Source organism: Schistocerca piceifrons, chromosome 7 (genome assembly GCF_021461385.2).
Source record: "Schistocerca piceifrons isolate TAMUIC-IGC-003096 chromosome 7, iqSchPice1.1, whole genome shotgun sequence".
Classification (NCBI taxonomy): domain Eukaryota; kingdom Metazoa; phylum Arthropoda; class Insecta; order Orthoptera; family Acrididae; genus Schistocerca; species Schistocerca piceifrons.
In genome coordinates, this window is record NC_060144.1 from 366,785,739 (window position 1) to 366,808,496 (window position 22,758).

The 22,758-nt window shown below is 39.4% G+C and overlaps 1 protein-coding gene across 3 annotated transcripts in view; it reads right to left on the reverse strand.

Moving 5' to 3' along the window:
• LOC124804821 (xylosyl- and glucuronyltransferase LARGE2s-like) overlaps positions 1-22,758 on the reverse strand; it is a 170,100-nt gene that overhangs the window by 118,656 nt on the left and 28,686 nt on the right. For all 3 annotated transcript variants that reach the window (XM_047265161.1, XM_047265162.1, XM_047265163.1), the window contains 2 exons: positions 12,973-13,187; positions 12,787-12,872 (listed from right to left, as the gene is read on the reverse strand). In XM_047265161.1, the coding sequence (XP_047121117.1) occupies positions 12,787-12,872; positions 12,973-13,187 (301 nt within the window). The remainder of the gene's footprint in view (positions 1-12,786; positions 12,873-12,972; positions 13,188-22,758) is intronic.

Genomic DNA, 22,758 nt, shown 5'->3' on the forward strand with positions numbered 1-22,758 from the left:
TGAGCAACAAGTTGTGAAATGCACTGCACACCACAGCACCAATGACTTGAATAGCTGCCTCAAAACGTATGTCATCTGTGTCTCATCAACTCCTCTGAAATGCACAACTGGTAACAGTCCTTACAGCTTGTTGTTGTTGTTGTTGTTGTTGTTGTTGTCTTCAGCCCAGAGACTGGTTTGATGCAGTTCTCCATGCTACTCTATCCTGTGCAAGGTTCTTCATTTCCCAGTACCTACTGCAACCTACATCCTTCTGAATCTGTTTACAGCATATCCTCCACAATTTTACAGCTCCTTGGCCCTAGTACGTCCCCATACTCAATGACTCATTCTGACTGCCCTGATCTTACTTTTTCCTCTCCTGTCCTTTTCCATGGAAATAGAGAAACTTGTCCGACTTTTCAATATCTATAAATATTTGCTGTCTGAAACTGGATCTGTTCATGTTATTGATAATTCATTTGATAATATGATACTCACAGCTCTGCATGTCATTTGCTTTGAAATGCTCATTTCTCTACTCATGTCACATATCCAGGCTGTTGCACTGTATTTAGAATCTCTGTTTCAGGATGATAGAAATCACTGAAAGTCAATTAATTGTCAGCACTTGCTTTGATGCTAGGGTTTCACTGAATTTATGCATTGACACAACTCAATAATCTTTTTCGTTAATTGGAAAAAGTAGCTTCTTAACAGGTGCTTTCATAAGTGTTTATTGATTTTGTATGTTTCAGTTGCTAATAATGATCCAAAGTCTATAGTGTGATTATGTTGCACCACAGTTTGGAATCCACATTAAACTGTATGCCCCCCTATAACTAGGGACAGGAAAATCTAGTTTTATTTTGTGGCTGATTTCGGTGTTATTATTTGTCAGCTTGGTGTCATTTTTTGCCAATTTCAGTGTTATTTTGTCAATTTTTATCAATTATGGTAGTTTTTTAATTTGGTAATATTCTTTGAAATTTTTTTAATACTTTTTGACAATTTTTTTCCAATTTTGGTGCTATTTTTTTAATATCTTTCTTCCAATTTTAGTGTTATTTTTTGCCAATTTTGGAGTTATTTCTTCGCCAATTTTGGTTTCTTTTGCCAATTCTTGTATTAGCTTTTGTTTACTTATTTTTGAAGTTCAAAATGGTTCAAATGGCTCTGAGCACTACGGGACTTAACAGCTGTGGTCATAAGTCCCCTAGAACTTAGAACTACTTAAACCTAACTAACCTAAGGACATCACACACATCCATGCCCGAGGCAGGATTCGAACCTGCGACCGTAGCAATCGTGCGGTTCCGGACTGCGCGCCTAGAACCGAGAGACCACCGTGGCCGGCATTTTTTTTTAAGCAGTTCATTACTTTTTGTCTACTTTGATTGATTTTTGGTGTTTCATTGAAAATGAAAAATATCTATGAATTGCATTGCATTTATTAACATCACAGATCATGTTTATTGAAATTACTGTCCAAAAGTAATCATTTATATTAAACCCATTTAATGTAACTGATCAGAGGAAAAATAAATCAGCAGTCACACATCACAAAACAATTTTTCAAAAGAAGCATTTTCATAAATTCAAATTTTTCTTCTGAACCATGCTGCCATTATGTCAACATTGTGTGGGAAAAGCCAACTGTATTCTACACTTGCCTTCAGCATACTGTGAGGTATTTCATCTTCTGCATTTCCTGCTGGTGTGGAAAGTTGCTTATCCACTAAATTACAGAAAAAGTGTGTGTGTGTTTAGAATATGTACATGACAGTGGCTGACATTCCAGGTACACTTTATGACCTCTTTGCTATGTCAATATTAACAGAATTCATAATTACCATCCCATTGTTGAAACAAGAACCTAAGGCCATAAATACAGAGTTGTATGGACCTATGGCCATAAGAGCCTAATCTGAAGGTGTTGTTGAGTGTATTTTAGATGATTCCTTCACCTCTGCCTGAAGTATTTGTCCTGTCATGTTCTTCAAGTCTTTTAATTTGGAATAGACATACTAGTTTTATTCAGTGACAGCACATTTCCAGATATTTTTGCGAATCAAAGTAATACAAAAAATGGTACAGCTTGGAAAGAACACTAATGTGATGTGTCAATTAAAAAGCATGCTTTTGTGTAAGTAGTTTGCATGTACATATAAATAAAAAAAGTGTCAAATATGGTATTTCAGCTTCACAAACATATAAATCAACATGGTGCCTGCTCAGTTTGCTTCTCTCAGCAAACCACAGAACAGAGCATATGACGCAATGCAAAAGTGTTTCTGGCGATATGAAGGAACACTGAGAATGTTTTTTTCAGGCATACATTCAATATTATTTTTATCTATTTCGTGAATGCAGTTTGCAATGATGGCCTGATCTGTTGCACAGACTGATGTTTAGGTTATGATGATAAATTGGATCAAGTTGATGAATTAGAATCTGTCAGTCATACTACTTGTGCAGCACTATTTAAATTCTTCCATTTGCTGTATGTGACAAACGTGATGTTTGCGTGACGGCATGTATCGTGTGCTGTGACTGTCTGATAAAAGCAAATTAAGGACACATCATGTTGATTTGTATGTTTGTTAAACTAAAGTGTTGTGTTTGGTGGTTTCATATTCATACATGTGTGTTATGAAAGTTTGCAGTTTAATTAATGCACCACATTAAAGATCTCTTCAAAACATATCTTTTTTTGTACAATTTGTTATGCGAAAGTGTCGGGAAAGGTGAAATTGGCAATTAAAATTGTCACTGGAATGGAGTTTGTCGGAAGTAGGGTATTCTCTTTTGAAATCACACAATACATAATAGCCTGTTACTTGGAAAATTTTAAGATTATACACAAACCTCAGGCTTAAGGAAAAAAGCAGTTGCAATCCAATTTCAACATTCAATAACTCTCAGCTAGGAATATTTGTAAATTGCCATCTTCAAAATCATGATTTTTTTTGTATGGGATAATGCCAAAGTTCACATTTTGTAGAAAGTAACAACTTTGCATTACTTCAGTTTATTTTTGCATCATTGTTTTTATGAACTTGTCCTATCCCTACCTATAACTTGACCACGGTAAGTCAGTTCACACGTTGGGGGAAGGCAATGGCCATCAACCTCTAACAGGACCATGACTAATAAAACAATGAGGTGTTCTAATAAGAATTCAGACTGATGACAGATTTACCTTTCTGTCCTGTCTTCTGAGATCTTAAAGTCCATGGGAAAGATATCATAATTAAATTACTAAATTTGATTATAATCAACACTAAACTCTACACAGACCTATTTTAATTTGTAAGCACTATGGTGGTGTTACATATTTCCCCAGAGCACTAAATTCAGTGGTTGGGCATATGTTATTGGTTAGGAATAATATAAATTGTGGATAATCATTGTTGTGTATAGGAAAGAGTCTCCAAGTATGACCAATTACGGTGTGGTAGTCAGAGGGATGACAAAGAGCTTAAAGTTTAGATCCATTGCCACATTTCTTGTTATCAGATCAAGAACATCACACTGATTGTTACCAGCATCTAAAATTTGTGTTGCATCTTCAAAACACTACATCATAGATCATACATTAATTTCTTTTCTTTGATTCCCAACATCAAATATCAGGCTTGATTGTAATGTAATCAATCTCTCTCTCTCTCTCTCTCTCTCTCTCTCTCTCTCTCTCTCTCTCTCACCCCCCTCCCTTCCCCCTTGATGTATGAGAACTTCATTTTTCTTTATCAACAACTGATAACACATATGAAAGTGGAGCCACACAGGCTGTGGATATCACTGTATGGGGTTCACTGCTCTGCGAAAGGCACCAGTAAGCACAAGTGGCAGTAAAGAACATAAGCTACAACTGTTAAGGAAGTTAAATTCTTCATTTGCATGGCCATATGGTCCATAGTCACTTTGCAATTCCTGAGAGTATTTTCATTCCATTGTTAGAACTACAAGAAAATGCGTGTTTTTCTCACCAGATATGTTTTGCTTTATTGAGGTAAAACATCATCACTGGTCTGTAATTAAGGATATTTACACTTTGGTTTGTTTTTAAGATCAAAAAATAGTTCATTAACAATTTGTTGGTTTTTACTTAACAGTGATTTCCACTTGATGACCTGGCAGAGAATCTACACAGTATCTTTCTTTCCTGCTGGTATTCCTCCGGCTGGGAACACAAGAAAAAGTTCCAGGATGCAAGACTCGCTTTCAAGGCGCCATGTTGGGCCTTTGTTCTGTAAGCCAGTCTAGTTTAATTGGAAAACGAAAGTTTGGCACCTTCAACAGTTCTTTTCCGGAAAATATCAATAGAAATATATAAAAGGCACGCCTTATGCTATCACGTCTTTGGTGTCTTTCTTCACTAAACACTGATACTAGTTGTCTAACTTTTTGTTGCTCTGTAGATCTATAATTTCTTATGTTTTACACAGTGCATCTTTTGTACACCACTGTTTAATGTTTATTTTTATACTTATAAGTGTACCAACATAAGACTGCCATTAATTTGTCTTTGACCTATACTTTTTTTAGTTAATTAGATGTGTGTTATTCTATTTAATTGTGATGCTGTGTATTTATACACTGTGTAAGAGTAATGAAGGATTAATGATGGAGTGGTCGTGGTCCCCCCCTCCCCCTCCCCTCAGGTGGGGAAGGAAGAAACAAAGATGAGTGCACATAAGTGCTTAGCAGTGTGATGGAGAGTGAGTTGGAGGAAAAGAGAGAAACAGACTCATGCAAAAACAGACCTCAACATAAAATGTCAACCAAAGGCAAAAAAATGGTTCAAATGGCTCTGTGCACTATGGGACTTAACATCTATGGTCATCAGTCCCCTAGAACTTAGAACTACTTAAACCTAACTAACCTAAGGACATCACACAACACCCAGCCATCACGAGGCAGAGAAAATCCCTGACCCCGCCGGGAATCGAACCCGGGAACCCGGGCGTGGGAAGCGAGAACGCTACCGCACGACCACGAGATGCGGGCCAACCAAAGGCACACAAAGAAAATTACCCTGTCCATCTGAGAGTGAATTTCAGAGCAACTGCCACATACCTATTGGCAAAACAAGTGCAGTCACAGATTACCCAGTACCTGCTCACTGGAAAATGGTAGAACAATAAGAAATACCTCTCAGCTAATAGAAAATATGAGAGACATTAAAACCTTGGCACAGCAACACAGCTCTCCTTTGATGTAGAAAGAATGCAAAGTGGTATCCCTGTTAACGAAATCATAAAACTAATTGTAAAAAACTGAAAAGACATGACCAGCAATTTCCGGAAGATAAGACAATAAAATTGTTGAAGTCTGTAACACAACAAAATGATTTCAAATTCAATCAAGAATAATACATACGCGAAGAAGGTTTACCCATGGGTTCACCTATTTCAGGAACGTTAGCCAACATTTTCATGAATCATATAGGAAAATTAAAATTTGAAGACATAACACCAAAGAAAAGCTGAATCATCTACTGGTACAGGTGCACGGATGACATAATGTGCATAGTAGATGAACCTAAGAACAGAATGCAGCAACTGCATTGTAAGCAAAAACACAGTTCACAACAGAAGAAAAGCAAGAAAACTAACTCAACTTTCTAGACATGACCATAAGAAAAGACGATAACAAACACACATCTGGCAAAACAGAAAATACACAACAAATGACACTCAAACCACCTGCACAATCAGAAACAGGCTACAATCAGATACATCTTAAGCAGACTGAACTGGATCCCCCTAAACACTCCTGATTACCAAAAAGAGCTGACCATTATAAAATAAACAGCATTAAAAACTGGATACGAAGAAACAATGTGTAGACAAACTAAACAAAAAAATAAAGACACAAATAATGGAAAAACTAACTAAACAACACCCACACATACAACCTGCATTGCCACAAAAAATGGTATACAATGACCTACCACAACAAATTCACACATAAAATAGATAACATATTCAAAAAATAAGGCATAAACATTGCTTACAAAACAAACAACTGAATACAAAAGCAGGTCCCAAAACTGAAATCAAAATCAGACAGATACCAACAATCTGGTATCTGTAAAAAGTAAACTTTCACAGCTGGAAATGAAACAATTAATAAAAAGTTCTGGGGTATTATGCCAGCGTTGAATGGATTTTAAATTAAAACCCAACATTCGTCCCCATCTGCAGAGGACATTTTCAAGGGGGAGCACAGCTTCTTTGAATGTGGGATTCACAACCTGGCTCACTACTGACTGCAGCAAATTTCTGTTTCTGCACAGTGGCATGACTTCACATTTTGAATTCACGAGTCCAATTGGCCATTGTTAAATGTCATCGTCTGCTGTTGTTATCACCAATGGTGGAAGACTGGAACACACACATCATCTTCAGCACCAGAATCTAGATGTCATTCCATTTCACACCCTCCTCTGTCAATCTCCCCTCTTGACAGATCAGCTGTTGTGGAACATGCTTTGCAGCCGGGAGAGCCCCACATTCAAGACAGGACACAAGTACTGGCAGTCACAAGCGGGTATGAGGAAAGGCTATACAGAGAGGCCATAGTGATTGTAAAACACCCCAGGAATTTCAATAAGGAGGACATGAAACTGAATGACAGCTGGATTCAGGTGCTGAGGAAGATGTGTACCAGTCTTCCACCATTGGGTGATAACAAAAACGGATGACAGAAGTCGACAACAGTCAGTTGCCCTTGGGAATTCAAAACATGTTACATCATACCCCTGTGTGGAAGCACGTAGAAGCAAAATTTTACTGCAGTCAGTAGCGAGGAAAATATCCTCCACAGATGGGGACGAAACATTGGGTTTTAATGTAAAATCAATTCAACCACACGATAATAGCCCAGAACATTTTATTAACTGTAATCTGTATCTCTCATTCAGTTGTAGAGATTGTGAAAAATATACATTGGAATAACTGGCACGACATTCAACACAAGATATAAAAAGCACATCATTTATTAATTGTATCTGTATCTATCAGCTCAGTTGCAGAGATTGTGAAAAATATACATTGGAATGATTGGCAGAACATTTAATACCAGATATAAAGAACACATCAGAGCACTGAAATGTGGTACAAACCATTCAACATCATCTAAAACAGGAGTACCACAGAACAAGCAATATCGAAAAGGATATGAACATTATAAGAATCAGTAAAGAGAGACATCTCCTCCCTTTCCAAGAAAATTTTCACATACACAAAGCATTAACACAAAATAAAAAATTGCTCAATGACCAAATAAATATTGGAAACCAGACACTATATAAAATAACTGAAAAAAATCACATGAAAAAGAAAAGAATCTTTTCCATCCTTCACCCCCACCCCCCCACCCCCCTCCAACTGCATTTCACTTCTTGCTCCTCACCTTTTCCTCCAACTCACCCTCCATCACACTATTATGCACTTAAGTCCACTCATCTTAGCTTCTCCCTCCCCCACCTAATTTAAAAACATTGTATCACTATTACTTCACTACTCTCAGACAGTATATAAATACACAGCAAGATAATTAAACAGAATAACACACATGTACTTAACTAAGAAAAGTATAAGTAAAAATACCAATGTGCTGTGTAAAACGTAATAAATGCAGTTCTGCAGAGCAACGAAAAATTGGACTACAAGTATCAGTGTCTAATGAAGACAGATGCCAAAGATGTGCTAGAATATGGCATTTCCTGATGTAGGTGAAAAACCAAGCAGAAATCACTGAAAGTAAAAATCAAGAAATTGTTAATGAACTGTTTTTCATTCTTAAAAACAAATCAAATTGTAAATATCTTTAAGTACAGACCACTGATGGAGTTTTATCTCAATAAAGCTAAATGCATCTGGTGAGAGAAATGGCTATTTTCTTGTAGTTGTAATGACTGAACAAAAATACCCTCAAAAATTGTTAAGGAAGTGTGTGTTTGCTTTATAACTGGTGTTTGTCGCCAGGCCCGGTGGTCCTGATACAGCAGTCCTACAACGAATTCAAAGCCTATTGGCAGTAATGACAAAACAAGCTACTGTTTCAAGTTGGGACTACATTTTTTTCACACCTGCAGTGTCTTAGCTAGAGTTACACTACAAAACTTAAGACTTCACCGGAGACATTCTTTGCAAACGACAGCAGCACAACAGACCCAGGAAAGTGATCTGACAGGGACCACTGTTGTTTGTATCTTGTGAATATCACAATTTTCAGAGTTTACACACTTTTCCCTATATAAAAAATGTGTCACTGAAGAGTTTGGTACATAATAGGGCTACAGCAGCGTTTTCATGAGTGTGAATTTAAGTTTTGCTTGAATAAAATCCAATATATTACAAAATATTTACAAATTTTGTAAGGGAATCACAAGCAGAAAATGAATGCTACTTTAAACGAAGTAACTATTTACAGTAGAGACCAACACTGTAGTAGCCATTGCTGTATGGCAGGATATGGAGAAATTGCAAGCTGACTGTCACAGAAACTCCATTTTCATAATTAATATTTGCCTGTACTTCCAATTTCATGGATGTCCACACTCAACTTGTATTGCTTGTTAGCTTCTAATGTATTTTCAAAGGGTTTTCTTTCCCTACAAATAGGAAAGAAGCAAGATTAGGATTTAAAGTTCCATCAACAGTGAGGTCATTAGAGACAGAGCACGGGTTTGAATTGTTTGTTAAGATTGTGGTTGAAATTTGGTTAAAAGGAACCATCCCGGCATTTGCCAGTAACGATTTAGGGACATTGCGCAGAAAACCTAAATCTGGGTGGTTGGATGTGGATTTGAACTGTTGTCCTTCCCTACAATATCAGCAAGTCAGTACCAATGGAAGTCTTGCTTGATTTCTATTCCACAGTTTCCTGTACGTCACATAGGGGTTGCAATTCTTCACTCACGTCTACATCTCACTTTGATATTCTTCCATCTTATCACAACCAGTTCGTTCATTCTGCTGTCAGTTAGTCTGTGATCTACATCTACATCTACATTTATACTCCGCAAGTCACCCAACGGTGTGTGGCGGAGAGCACTTTACGTGCCACTGTCATTACCTCCCTTTTCTGTTCCAGTCGCGTATGGTTCGCGGGAAGAACAACTGTCTGAAAGCCTCCGTGCGCACTCGAATCCCTCTAATTTTACATTCGTGATCTCCTCGGGAGGTATAAGTAGGGGGAAGCAATATATTCGATACCTCATCCAGAAAAGCACCCTCTCGAAACCTGGCGAGCAAGCTACACCGCGATGCAGAGCGCCTCTCTTGCAGAGTCTGCCACTTGAGTTTGCTAAACATCTCCGTAACGCTATCACGGTTACCAAATAACCCTGTGACGAAACGCGCCGCTCTTCTTTGGATCTTCTCTATCTACTCCGTCAACCCGATCTGGTAAGGATCCCACACTGATGAGTAATACTCCAGTATAGGTCGAACGAGTGTTTTGTAAGCCACCTCCTTTGTTGATGGACTAAATTTTCTAAGGACTCTCCCAATGAATCTCAACCTGGTACCCGCCTTACCAACAATTAATTTTATATGACCATTCCACTTCAAATCGTTCCGCACGCATACTCCCATATATTTTACAAACTGCTACCAGTGTTTGTTCTGCTATCATATAATCATACAATAAAGGATCCTTCTTTCTACGTATTCACAATACATTACATTTATCTATGTTAAGGGTCAGTTGCCACTCCCTGCACCAAGTGCCTATCCGCTGCAGATCTTCCTGCATTTCGCTACAATTTTCTAATGCTGCAACTTCTCTGTATACTACAGCATCATCCGCGAAAAGCCACATGGAACTTCCGACACTATCTACTAGGTCATTTATATATATTGTGAAAAGCAATGGTCCCATAACACTCCCCTGTGGCACGCCAGAGGTAACTTTAACGTCTGTAGACATCTCTCCATTGAGAACAACATGCTGTGTTCTGTTTGCTAAAAACTCTTCAATCCAGCCACACAACTGGTCTGATATTCCGTAGGCTCTTACTTTGTTTAACATGCGACAGTGCGGAACTGTATTGAACGCCTTCCGGAAGTCAAGGAAAATAGCATCTACCTGGGAGCTTGTATCTAATATTGTCTGGGTCTCATGAACAAATAAAGCGAGTTGTCTCTCACACGATCACGAGAAGGAACTGCAGTGCGGTCTTCCTCTGTGAAACAGCTTTGGAAAAAGATGTTTAATATTTCGGCTTTACGCGTGTCATCCTCTGTTTCAATGCCATCATCATCCCGGAGTGTCTGGATATGCTGCTTCGAGCCACTTACTGATTTAACGTAAGACCAGAACTTCCTAGGATTTTCTGTCAAGTTGGTACATAGAATTTTACTTTGGAATTCACTGAACGCTTCACGCATAGCCCTCCTTACGCTAACTTTGACATCGTTTAGCTTCTGTTTGTCTGAGAGGTTTTGGCTGCATTTAAACTTGGAGTGAAGCTCTCTTTGCTTTCACAGTAGTTTCCTAACTTTGTTGTTGAACCACGGTAGGTTTTTCCCGTCCCTCACAGTTTTCCTCGGCACGTACCTGTCTAAAACGCATTTTACGATTGCCTTGAACTTTTTCCATAAACACTCAACATTGTCAGTGTCAGAACAGAAATTTTCGTTTTGATCTGTTAGGTAGTCTGAAATCTGCCTTCTATTACTCTTGCTAAACAGATAAACCTTCCTCCCTTTTTTTATATTTCTATTAACAAGTTCTTTCTTGTGTGTATCTTTCCATGTTTTCCAGTAGCTTGTAACATAATTTTGTGTGTGTGTGTGTGTGTGTGTGTGTGTGTGTGTGTGTGTGTGTGTGTATGTGGAAGAACCCTGGCGCCTCTACTCCAAAAACCTAAGCCACGTCTCTCTCTCTCTCTCTCTCTCTCTCTCTCTCTCTCTCTCTGTCTGTGAGTGTGTGTGTGTGTGTGTGTGTGTGTGTGTGTGTGTGTGTAGTTGGTTGCTTGTTTTTGTCTCTGCTATTTTCTACTGTCACATTTTTGTTTATTCATTTTTTGTGCAGCACTTCATCATTCGCACGTGAAATTCATGCTTGAATCAGCCACTAGAGGACACCCAGCCTGCTAATATGATAGCAGTTGCATGTACAGCTTGTCAGTTGCATCCCCTGTTAGAACTAATGTCAACACAGGCTGGAGCCTAAGGCTCCACCGCCCACTAGTGTATTGCTAATTGTATTGCACCTTGTCTTTTGTACAGTGTACTGTTCAAGTAATAAATTACGGTGTTCTTCAGTTAGAACAGTGGGTTTGTCAGCCTTCATGAGCAACCTCAACTGCAATGATGGAAGCTGAAGAAATTTGGTGGTAAGTTCCTATGGGACTAGGCTTACACACTACTTAATCTAACTTAAACTAACTTAATGCTAAGAACAAACCTATGCCCGAGGGAGGACTTGAACCTCCGACAGGTGGGAGCCGTGCAAACCATGACAAGGTCCCAAGCGGCGCTGAAGAAATGATTAAAATTTGTGCCATTGCCAGGAATTGAACCCGGGTCTCCTTGCTTACTGGGCACATATGCTAGCCATCACACCACCACACCATAGCATAACTGCATGGACTACCCCAGTCCACTGCCCTCCCTAACACAAACTTAATTTTATATATATATAACATTACAGCAGAAAAATAGTTTTGTTTTCTAGAAAAGACCCACTATTTCTGGATGGCAACCAGCGTACTCCAGCCACCACTAATTGTCACATTTCTCAGAATACACATAACAAAAAGAAAGAGCATAAATAGAACACTAGTCAACAGCAGACACCTCGGTATTCATTTTATTTGCATCAAAATCTCAACTGTCAATTACCATACCATATAACTTGTATTGCACTGAAAAGTACTAACAGAAGACCCCTACAATACTAAATACTGTACCTAGAAATGAGAATTGAGTGAGGAATGAATTGGATTAACACATGTAATTTTCAGGTGTTTGTGATCATTAATGCAAAAAGAGTATCCTGTGACCTATTCTCTGCTGATAGAGTAGTTAAATTCATAGTGCTGAACTAATGTACCATCACTTACTACATTTCCTAGCTTCTTCAGGCTAAAGCTTTTGGTAACAGGTGTTTTTTTATAAATAAAGGATTTAACCCACTTTCAATAAGCTCAATCCAATTTCTCCTGATGTTTCCAGCATTTCAACATTACACCTCCTATTCAGTTGCTTACTAAAGCAAAATAATCTATCACTTGACTGAAATGATAGTAAAATAAGTAATATTTAGGAACTATTAATCTTCTGATGAAGTTGAATGAGAAATACCACAGAAAGTGATGACCGCAAAAAAAGTCTGAATGCACACAAAGTAATCGGTGTTAAATTAATTCATATCATCAAACTATTTAAAAGTTGGTATGAAAGCATTTGAAAACACAATGTAGTACATAAACAAAATTGTGTAAAAACGAAGAGGAGGGGGAGTAGGAGGATGGTGTAAGGTTGTAAGTAAAAAGATATGCATGATTTAGTAATTGTTAGTTTTTACACAAAAAAGGAAATCTTATCCATAATATAAATGATTGCAGTACTTCAAAAATATCTTCAAGATATTTCAGTCTTTGTCTACTGAACGTTACATATAAGATGTCTGAAAAATTATGAGTTTTAAATGCTAAACTTTACATTAATAGACCAAATGGCAGAAAAAAAACAAAGGGTGGGCTACTAGCATAAATTTCTTCATTATGTGTGTCAAACATTAATTTAAAAATGGTAATTTGAAATATAAACTAATGGTGCATACCCTCTGCCTAATGCTGGCCAAGGGCGGTGTTTCTTCCAGAGTTTACCAAGGTACCAATCACTCTGATTTTCTACCAGTCCAATAGCCTAGAACCGGTTAAATTCATAATTTTAAACACAAGTTAAATAACACTCTATTTTTATAAACACACACATATGTTTTTGTGGGGTAGGGTGATAGATTCACCTGCTTGGGATCTAGTTTGGAGAAGATTTTCCAGAGCTCAGCTATGTCAGTTGCAAATGTTACATCCGTGTCCAGCACAATTGCTTTCTGTAATGTGTCAGGTAGAACTTTTGGTAATGTTAATTTCAAAAGTCCATATACTCCTGAATAATGTTTGTTTGGTATCCATGAAACATCCGGAACAACATTATCTGCCAAATAGAAACTCACTTCGGCTGCATAAAAAGAAAGAAAAAGATGTTTTTAATAATCAAGCTGAAAACTAACGTGTCTAGGTTAATATCTTTCTTGTTACATTCTATGTATTCACTTTCTTATGACAGAGATAAAAGCAAAATAGATATGTTAGCATAGTGAAAGAGCCACACTGTACATAATATCACTGTAAGATAAAAATGACACAAAAATTCAGGTGACATACTTCTAGTAAATGACGAAAGCTTCAAACTCTCTATATTTGTTGAGAATGCTTTGGCAGCGGATCCCTAGGTCTTTCATAATTTCAGTTTTTTAGGGGGGGGGGGGGGGGGGGGGGAATTCTTATGGGTTTACATTAATGCTTCAGAAGCTCATACAGTTACTATTATCTAGACCAGGTGGAGTCACTTAATCTACAAAATCCTTGTGTGCACCCCATACACATTCAACTACCAGGGTAGCAGCATCTGACATGTAGTGCACCCCTGAGACTTTAAGGGAGACCACAGAGTTCTCAGTCCTATGGTTCAAGAGTATGGCTTCACAGTGTAATTTGCCACAGTACCTTTAAAGTTTCTGGTTACAGCCTTCTGCTGCTCTGAGAACCTGGAAGCCACAAGCTGCTCTAAGCATAATGCTACAGATATTTAGCTTCACTAAAATCCCATAAATAAAGCTAGCCTTTTCAACCATCCCTGACAGTTACTAGAACTGTCCAGGTATGACCTGGGAGCTCAGCTGACAAGACTTTTTTCATTCCGATGAGCATCACAATCCGCAGCTGGTTGCACCCTGTTTCTTGCAATGTCTCCAGAACAGCCACTTCATTACATTAAACAGGGCTGCAGAGTTCCACTGTTAACTAGACGTACACTCCTGGAAATTGAAATAAGAACACCGTGAATTCATTGTCCCAGGAAGGGGAAACTTTATTGACTCATTCCTGGGGTCAGATACATCACATGATCACACTGACAGAACCACAGGCACATAGACACAGGCAACAGAGCATGCACAATGTCGGCACTAGTACAGTGTATATCCACCTTTCGCAGCAATGCAGGCTGCTATTCTCCCATGGAGACGATCGTAGAGATGCTGGATGTAGTCCTGTGGAACGGCTTGCCATGCCATTTCCACCTGGCGCCTCAGTTGGACCAGCGTTCGTGCTGGACGTGCAGACCGCGTGAGACGACGCTTCATCCAGTCCCAAACATGCTCAATGGGGGACAGATCCGGAGATCTTGCTGGTCAGGGTAGTTGACTTACACCTTCTAGAGCACGTTGGGTGACGCGGGATACATGCGGACGTGCATTGTCCTGTTGGAACAGCAAGTTCCCTTGCCGGTCTAGGAATGGTAGAACGATGGGTTCGATGACGGTTTGGATGTACCGTGCACTATTCAGTGTCCCCTCGACGATCACCAGTGGTGTACGGCCAGTGTAGGAGATCGCTCCCCACACCATGATGCCGGGTGTTGGCCCTGTGTGCCTCGGTCGTATGCAGTCCTGATTGTGGCGCTCACCTGCACGGCGCCAAACACGCATACGACCATAATTGGCACCAAGGCAGAAGCGACTCTCATCGCTGAAGATGACACGTCTCCATTCGTCCCTCCATTCACGCCTGTCGCGACACCACTGGAGGCGGGCTGCACGATGTTGGGGCGTGAGCGGAAGACGGCCTAACGGTGTGCGGGACCGTAGCCCAGCTTCATGGAGACGGTTGCGAATGGTCCTCGCCAATACCCCAGGAGCAACAGTGTCCCTAATTTGCTGGGAAGTGGCGGTGCGGTCCCCTACGGTACTGCGTAGGATCCTACGGTCTTGGCGTGCATCCGTGCGTCGCTGCGGTCCGGTCCCAGGTCGACGGGCACGTGCACCTTCCGCCGACCACTGGTGACAACATCGATGTACTGTGGAGACCTCACGCCCCACATGTTGAGCAATTCGGCGGTACGTCCACCCGGCCTCCCGCATGCCCACTATACGCCCTCGCTCAAAGTCCGTCAACTGCACATACGGTTCACGTCCACGCTGTCGCGGCATGCTACTAGTGTTAAAGACTGCGATGGAGCTCCGTATGCCACGGCAAACTGTCTGACACTGACGGTGGCGGTGCACAAATGCTGCGCAGCTAGCGCCATTCGACGGCCAACACCGCGGTTCCTGGTGTGTCCGCTGTGCCGTGCGTGTGATCATTGCTTGTACAGCCCTCTCGCAGTGTCTGGAGCAAGTATGGTGGGTCTGTCACACCGGTATCAATGTGTTCTTTTTTCCATTTCCAGGAGTGTATAAGGAGAAGAGGTAAACACCCTAAGACAGCTAACCCATAACCACAGCTAAACAGATAACAAATAGCAGGGCCAGTGGTATTCAACAAACCACAGTGTGTGAAAGACCACTGTAATGCTGTAGGAGAGGTACAAGTTGTCATGTACACTAGGAAGGAAAAGTACACTCATATTCTTATGTTTTACAATGATAAGAATTTTAAAGCTAGTGTTGCACAAGCAGAAACCCAAGGGTTTTTTTATAACATTTGTTATTACATATAGGTCTCCACACACTAATTCTGAACTCTTCATGAAACAACTTGATGCTCTAATACATCTTTCACCTTCTAAACTAAATGAGATAATACTATGTAAAGACTTTAATTCATATTTTCAAGGGCATACTTTCTCTAGAGCCACACTAGGCTCCCCTCCAATTTCATCTCTGCTAACAATATTTGCAATCAGGGTTATAGGAATCATCAGTACTGCTACTGACAACATTTTCATACATAAATACTGGGACTGCATGATGATAATGTAAACTCTATAGTTAATGTTTAGCAGATCGTGATGCTCCATTTGTGATGTTTAATATCATGGTGCACAACCTAAACAGTAAGAGATGAGAGCACAAGATAATAAATGAAAAACAAATTGCTGAATTCAAAAATTATCTGTGAAGTAAAGACTAGAAAAAAAAATCACCTCATGAATGAGAACTATAAAGTACTAGCAACCCGTCCTGGCTCTATGTGGGTAGCACTAAGTATCTATGGATGCACAACAAGTATCCACTTGCACAACTTCAGTAGGATGCAACCTCTGATATGCAACAATTGTACAAAGCACACTGTGCCATGGAACAATGGTATGAAGCATACTCTACCATGTAACATTGGCACGAAGCACCCTCCACCACACAACACTGATACTAAACAGCCTCTGACACACAACTCTGGCACAGTGCCAGGTTACGCCAGATATCATGATTCCAAGGAGTTCACCATTCACCGTTATATGCCAATGACATTTTCACAGCAATGAGGGACTTTCATTCATCATTACATGAGACGTTTATAATTTGTATACTTTAACCTTCCTCAGAAACCACCCTATTGGTGAAACCAGTATCAAAATACCTGAGATTACCATGAACACACAAACATCACCATGGCAGGTGATATCAATTTATATACACAGTGCCTCCCAGCTCCATCAGGACTGCGGCTATGAAAAATACATCAGGGATTATGTTCACAAAATCTCTGTATTTATTCAAAATAGTCTTCTCCTGAATTAAAACAAAGCTGACATCATTTTAAAAGTGTTTTGAAACAGTCACTGTAGTCCTTTTTTGGAGTTTCATTAATACTGCAGTACAGTTTTCTTGGATGTCCTTAATTGATTCACAACAGTGTCCTTTCACTGTCAGCTTCAATTTGGGAAATAACCATGAGTCAACTGGGCCAAATCTGGTGAACACATTGAGTGATCCAGGACTATGATACATTTGCTGGCCAAAAACTTATGCACAGTCTTCACTTTGCGGGCTGGGGTTTCATTATGGAAGAGGAGCCAGAAACCATCCACAAATGCTGAATGTCTCAAAAACCTTGATGTTGCCTCATTGCCATTTCCTGACGAATGTCAGACGTACTGTTACATTTGTAGCCAAGATGGCTGCTGCAGCAATGCTAGTGGTTTGACTTTCTACAGAGCTGTTTCTGAAACTTCATGGGTCGTTAACACCTCACCAAAGGGTAGCATTGCAGTTTAGAACTTAACACAAGCAGTCCTAACAAAACTGGGACACACCATATACATTGGATAGATAGATAAATAGGTAGATAAACAGACATAAGATGGATAAAGATAGACAGAAGAAGACATATAGGTAGTTTAACATAACCATAACCATATTTGACACAGCACTGAAAGACTTAAGTCGAAACCAAGCGTCTCAAGTACAAACATTCCCTCAGAATTATTGAGATCTTTGGGAAAACAAATAACAACACAACCACTCCATCTACTATAGAAGATATGCAAGATTGGTGAAACTACCAAAGATTTCATGAAGAGGTTAATAACCCTAATTCCAAAGAAGGCAGTTTTTGACAGATTATTAACACAAATTGCTTACAGAAAGAGCCAATTTGGGTGGGGGGGATCAACTTGGGTTCCAGATAAATTTAAAACCACACAAGGTAATACTAAGCTTTGTGTGTTGTCTGACATTGACATGTTGAAGGAGAGGTGCTCCATGTGTGGACAAACTCTTTGAATTCAAAACTCGATTACAGCACGCTGTTTCTCAAGCATCGAGATAGTTACGACAAACCCTGCATTGTGGCATGCTACCATTCGGAGCCCTCTAGCAACACAGGGCTACAAATATGTAGACATGAAGAATGATGATATAGAAAGTTAGTAAAGTTTGTTTTATTTAAAACACTTTAAAGAGTTTTCAAATACAGCATCGGGAAGCATTACTTTTTAGTATGTCTTCTTAAATTGAGATGCGAATCTAAAATGATTTGTTCCACAGTATTACGATTTATCATCCAAGTGATCTCCAGGATACAAAACTAACTAACTAACATTGTCAGATTGCATTTGAGCCCACCACCAGGCTTTATGGTAAGGGGTGCCATTAGGTACACAACTCTGTTACCTCTGGTAAGCAAGGCCATTAAATAGGGCAGTAGTCATTACATTTCTGATATGTTAATACCAATAGCTGTGCACTGTCTTTGAAGTCCCCTTGAAATCATGCCCATGCTGTCCTGACCTACCTCAATTCAGAGGGTGTTTGACTGTTACCCTGGCCATCATGGTCTGCTTTCCCATCCACTGAAAAATCTGGTCTCATGTTGCTGAGAGACTGATATCCCCCACTCACTGACCCCTCTGATTAGTGAACTCTGGCAGTGCTTTGAAGCAGTGTGGAATAACGTACCCGTATCTGTCATTCAAGTCCATTTTAACTCATGGCTCAACCAGATTAAAGACACTGACGCTAGAGCAGATGAAATAACATTGTTGTCTTACGTCTTGCAGTCCAGAGGCTCATTGTAGATAGGATTACTTGGTTGTTTCTTACTACTGAAACAAGGAAATGATCAGACACTATTTGCATTTGCTCGTCAAATTCCAAGGGCCAACATTTCAATGAGTCCTTCAAGGTCAAATGAGGGAAGCTCCCACTGAAGAGCTAACTTGTACAATAAATACTCATGATGGTGGCCTCTGTCCACGAATTTTATGTTGCAGTGTGCTGAAAAGGTGTGTGAGGCTTCCCATGTCTACGCATTGCCATAGTTAATTACGTAAGTGATGTTTATAAATCAGTACAGCTAACATGTAAACATATTTGAGATTAACTCTTAGATTAGATGATGAGGCAGTAAAAGAATCAAAATAAATATATGGAATAATTATCACTATGAGGCTTGATGGGTAATAGGGAAAAATCAGGCAGATACTGTAAGAAACAGTGTAGTGAAACTATGTCTCAGAAAGGATATGATGGTTTTGACAGTGGCAACAAGCGTAGAGAAAGTGAATAACTTGTGAGTAGTGTTTTCTGGCTGCAAGAAGACCCACTGAGTAGGATACAACTGCCAAAAATGTGTAGAGGTTGGAGTGTTGTGGGGGGGGGGGGGGTAAATGTGCCAATTTTTACCTTTCAAATATTTTTTGATGTCACCATTCTTAAAGTTGCTGCAGCAATGGACCTGCTATGCAGTACCACTAGACCACACCATGTGACTTCTTCACCTTTTACATTGGCGCAGGTGGTGGAAAAAGAGCTCCATTCTATTTGAGATGACACAGTTTTGCGACAACTCTTCTGCATTGTAATCACAATGTCCCCTATGTACAATCACTTTTACAATCACACGAGATATAGAGCTCTCATCAATTGGTAACTCACAGTAGATCATAACACATATTAATGTACTGCTTTGACACTTGAGAGAGCCCAGGAGTGACAAATGATGGTTCTCATTTATTTTTCAAGCATTCTTGCACTTACATTATCGCCAGCATCTATTTCCTGCATGACTTCCAACACACTGCCAAGCTGTGATGCTGTGGGCCTCCACATGATGTGGAGATACGCATTTGAGGTTGCACCTTATCGGTACACTGAGATGGCTTCTTTTGCATCAATCTGCATATACAGTAAACCAGAGCATGCACAATGATACGTCCCACACTTAAGAACTACCTAAACCCCGTTTTTGGTTTCCACAAACACCTTTTGTCAGCCTAAGTGGTTAGAAGTTGAACATGTCATTCTGCAGAATCACCTTGCTACACTGCAAGGTTCACTGCCAAGGCAATCTGTCAAGAGTATGGGTACTATAATCTGTGCAGCTTTCCTTAAAACTTCTAGTTTTTTCCATAATTTTGATTTGTAAGGATTCTAGGAGAATGAGCACCAGCCGAAGAGGCAACGTATGAGTGTTGCTCCATTACATGGTTGTATATAATTGTAGAATGTTGTGTCATAACTTTTTCTGAAGTCACAGGTTCAAGGATTTACAACTGATGGCTTACTCAACTGAATAATTTTTTGTCTGCTTTTTCACATTGTGATACATTTATTTTCTGTGTTCTGCAGTCAACAGTGTTGTTTTAAAACAACTTCTGAATTTCAAAATGATCTATCTGGCAGTCACAGGTTGTCAGAGGGCACCCATGTGCCTTTGTGAATGTTTGTATAGCAAACCCGGGTGCTGAGGATTTCCAAGCTGTATCTGTTCCAAGGTTAATTAACCAGATGCTGTGACAAGTCACTCTCCTGCAAAGGATGAAACACAGTTGTCACCTCAGTTACTAGGCTTCAGATCTACACTTGCCCTGTTTATTTTCTCTAACGATAGGTTAAAGGAACGCAAACAATATGTCACTAGAATTAGTAGATTTAGAGAAAGCCTTTGACAATGTTGACTGGAGTACACACTCTGAAATTCTGAAGGTAGCAGCGATAAAATACAGAAAACAAAAGGTTTCTACAACTTGCACAGAAAACAGACTGTAGTTGTAAAAGTTGAGAGGCATGAAAGGGATGCAGTAGATGAAAAGGGAGGGAGACAGGGTCATAGCCTATCCCCAGTGTTATGCAGACTGTACAGTGTGCAAGTTGTGAAGCAAACTATGGAGAAATTTAGAAAGTGAATTAAAGTTCAAGGAGAAAAATAAAAACCTTTGAGTGATGACATTGTTATTCTATCACAAGTGGCAAAGGACTTTGAAGAGCATGTATAGCGCCTTGAAAAGAGGGTATAATGAGAACGCCAAAAAAAGTAAAATAAAGTTAATGAATAGTACTCAAATTAAGTTGGGCGATGCTGAGGAAATTAAATTATGAAATGAGGCACTAAACGTAGTTCACTGTTTGAGCAGAAAAATAATTGGTTATGCTAAAATATAGAAGATATAAAATGCAGAGACTCTGGTCATGTTTGATGTTAGACTGGAAAAATGCAAATCCATGTTTATAGTATTTGTTGATTTGGGAAAAGTATTACACAATACTAAGTGAACACACTCTCAGAAATTCTGAAGGTTACAGGGACAAAATGCAGAGAAATTTGGAAAAAGAATTAAAGTTTAGAGAGAAGAAATAAAAAAAAAATTTAAGGTTTTCCAATGACATTGCAATTCTCTCACACACAGCACATGACTTGGCAATCAGTTGAACATAATGGACAGTGTCTGAAGAAGAGGTTATAAGATCAACATCAATAAAAGTAAAACAAGGATAATAGAATGTAGTGAAATAAATTATCAAATGAGGCACTAAAACTAGTAGATAGGTTTTGCTGCCTGGGGGGCAAAATAATCCTGGCAATACCAAAATAGAGGAGATATACAATCCAAACTGGCAATAAAAAGGAAAAAGTTCAGAAAAAGATAAGTTTGTTAGTACCTAATATAAATTTAAAAATTTAAGTGTCAGGAAGTATTTTTTGAAAGCAGTTCCCTGGAGTGTAGCCTTGTAAGCGAAACATGAATTACAAACAATACAGAAAAGAAGGGAACACAAATTTTGAAAATTTGGTGCTACAGAAAAATTCTGAAAATTAAACAGAGAAGTACTAAATCAAATCAGGGAGAAAAGAAATTTAGGGCACAAGGGATCTGTCAGTAGGGCACATTCTGAGGCACAAAAGGTTAATACAAGGGGCATTCAATAAGTAATACACCACACTTTTTTTTCTTGGCCAGTTTCAATTGGAAAAAAACTGTGGAATTCGTTGTGGGACATCATGGAATATTCCCACTTCAGCACCTATTGTTCCAGAAATTCCAATAGGTGGCGGCAATATACACAGCCTTCAAAATAGTGTCTGTTAACGGAAGTGTGTTCCAAGCAGAGAGCTGTCATGGGGTTTCTTCTGACAGAAAACCAGAGCATCATACATATTCAGTGCTTGCAGAATGTCTACGGAGACCTGGCAGAGAACAAAAGCATGGTGTGTTATTGGACAAGGCATCTGCCTTCATCGCAACAAGGTCGCGCAAAATGTCCGATCTCCCATGTGCCGTTCGGATGCACAGAGCTGTTTGAACATGTGGACACTCTTATTCGAGATAATCAGTGGATCACAATCAAATATCTCACTACAAAACTGGACATCTCTGTTAGTGATCACACACTCATCCACCAGTTGAGGTACTCAAGGTGTATGCCAATGGGGATCCTCGCCACCAAACCTTCAGACTTGCATCTGTTTGGCCCAATGAAGGATGCACTCTGAGGGAAGCAGTACATGGATGATGGGTAGCAAGATGTTGGATCTGACATCAACCAATAGAGTGGCACCATGCGGGCATTAATGCCACAGCATTGAATGGAGATTATTTGAACAATAGGGTTTTGCCGCCAAAAGAGTGGGGAATAATATGGTCCATTGGAATTCTGAATAATACCAACCTGCTTTAAGAAAAAAATGTGTGCCATTTGAAATTTGGTAACAGAGGAAATGTGGAAGGTAAATAAAGCATGCGACAATAACAGAACCAAAGGACAATACAGAAAACATTCTCAGCGACAAAAAAATCTGGTTTTCAAATTGACTGTCGGCTGAACAGCCTACATTCATCTTGGCAGATGAAATTTGAAACCAATAAATTAGAAACTGTTGCCTTTAAGAACATTTTGTGACTTAGCTTTGTACATATAGTTAGTGTTAATTGTTTCTTCAAACAATTTTAAGTGTGATCTGTTTAATCACTTCAATATAATTTTTGCCTAATTATTACAAACAGTAGAAAAATGACTTCCTTTGCTAAT